The sequence below is a fragment of the Rhamphochromis longiceps genome, linkage group LG5, assembly GCF_057381845.1.
Source record: "Rhamphochromis longiceps isolate RC_006_pf linkage group LG5, R_longiceps_female_GT1.1, whole genome shotgun sequence".
NCBI classification, from domain to species: Eukaryota; Metazoa; Chordata; class Actinopteri; order Cichliformes; family Cichlidae; genus Rhamphochromis; species Rhamphochromis longiceps.
In genome coordinates, this window is record NC_140561.1 from 4,717,237 (window position 1) to 4,719,207 (window position 1,971).

A 1,971-nucleotide genomic window follows, 5' to 3' on the forward strand; every position below is an offset into this window, starting at 1 on the left:
AATTGTTTTTCTTTTTGTCCTGTAGGGTAAAAGAGAAACTGTTGATCTTGCCAGATGTGCAGCTGCATTTGCTATTGGTGTGCGGGAGCAATGCCACCTATCACAGGTACTGCTTCATCTGATATTATGGGGGTGTCATTGTTAACTTGTTAATAAGTCTGGTTCAATGTAAGGCTGCAACTAATGATTTTTTTTTCATAATCTGTCCACTATCTTTGCAATTAATTGATTGTTTTTCATCGCTGGTTTTATTCAGCTATTACTTTCACCTATATAAGTTATTAAGAACAAATGTACATTACGAAGAAGTTAAGCACAAGAGTTGTGCAGTTCACTGCAATGTATGTAACTCTGGGCACACTCAACAGTTTAAAATAGGCTTAACAGTGTAAAATGTGTTCACTTTTAGGCATAAAAGACAAATGAAGTAGAATTACATAAAAAAAATAAATGAGGCAATCATTTGTTCACTTTTTCTGTTGTAACCTTTCATGCTCCTCCATCTTGCTCGGTGCAATGTGTTTGTGCCACGTGAGTCATGCATGTGGCATGTCATGCAAAACAATGCCAATTATTGGCTGATTTCTTCTTCTACTGCTCCACTGGTAAATTACAACATTCAGTGGCTCATTAATTTGAGCTAAAGAAATAGAGTTGCATTTTGCTTCTGTTATATTTTCTATTTACGCTTTCATGTCTCTGATGTGTTTTTTTTTCCCCCATCAGAGGAGTGTCAACAACATTGTCCTTGGTGTCCAACAGTATCAAACAGCTCTTCTGACGTCCTTGAGGGGAAAAATAAAGACCATCCTTGAAAGGCAACCTGACAGCAATGGACCTTTACAACAAGAAGTTCTTTCAACACTGGACAACTTTCAGGATCCCTTTCCCATATGTGCAGCTTCAAACCTACAGGACCGTGTAACACAGATGCATTTCAACCCTGTCACACCTGAGGAGATCATCATTTCCAATTATGCCTGTAGAGTTAAAAAGGGAGAATCGAGGAGTTCTTGCAATCAAAAACAAGTCTTTCTACTACATTCCTTTGATTGAAAGTTTGAAACAGCTTTTATCCAATTCAAGACTATTTGACATGCTCAGTGCTGGACCTCAGAGTTGCCCCAACGCCAGTTTTTTGTATGACATTAATGATGGAATTATTTTCAAAACCCACCCACTGTTTTCAAAGAAGAACTCTGCTTTACAACTGATACTCTATTCTGATGAGATAGAAATGTGTAACCCCCTAGGGTCACGTGCGAGTGTAAATAAACTACTAATGTTTTATTACACCTTAGGCAACATAGACCCTAAGTTTAGATCAAAGTTGGCTTCTATCAGACTTCTCGCAATCGCAAAGTCTAGGGACATAGATGAGTGTGGGGTAGATATAATACTGCGGAGAATCAATGAGGACTTGAAGTTACTGTACGATGGTGTTATGATTAACACTGTCAATGGGGAATTTTATTTAAACGGAGCAGTTGTTGCTGTGTGTGGAGACACTCTTGCCCAGCATGAGCTTGCAGGATTTAAGGAAGGAGTTGGTTTTGCGTATAGCAAATGTCGTCATTGTGAGTGTACTTTTGATGAAATGCAAGAAAATTTCAATGAACATAGTTTCACCAGACGGACATTGGACGGACACATTAGGCAGTGCATTGAAATAGAAAGGGCAACTACCGAATTTTTGAAATCCTCGCTCAAAACGACTTTTGGCATAAATAGACAAGGCAAATTAGTTGATTTCCCAGGTTTTAATCTCATAGAGCAGATGCCACAAGGTTATTATGCATGTAATTCTTGAAGGAGTGGCACCAATGGAAATTAAGTGTGTGTTGAAATACCTTGTTTTATCTGGAAATTTGGATTTGGACTTGTTTAATTCTGCCATGCAGAACTTTCCTTTTTCATCAGTGGACATACGTGACAAGCCTTCACCAATTAGTATTGCTACTTTAGCTTCAA

The 1,971-nt window shown here is 38.3% G+C and overlaps 1 protein-coding gene across 1 annotated transcript in view; it reads left to right on the plus strand.

Annotated features, from left to right (window-relative positions):
- The window catches only part of LOC146669062 (uncharacterized), a 2,923-nt gene extending 1,194 nt beyond the window's left edge, over positions 1-1,729 (plus strand). Inside the window, exons 2-3 of the mRNA XM_085405478.1 lie at positions 26-106; positions 727-1,729. Coding sequence (XP_085261604.1) covers positions 26-106; positions 727-1,056 — 411 coding nt within the window. The 3' untranslated portion in view covers positions 1,057-1,729. The remainder of the gene's footprint in view (positions 1-25; positions 107-726) is intronic.
- The last annotated feature ends 242 nt before the right edge of the window (positions 1,730-1,971 follow it).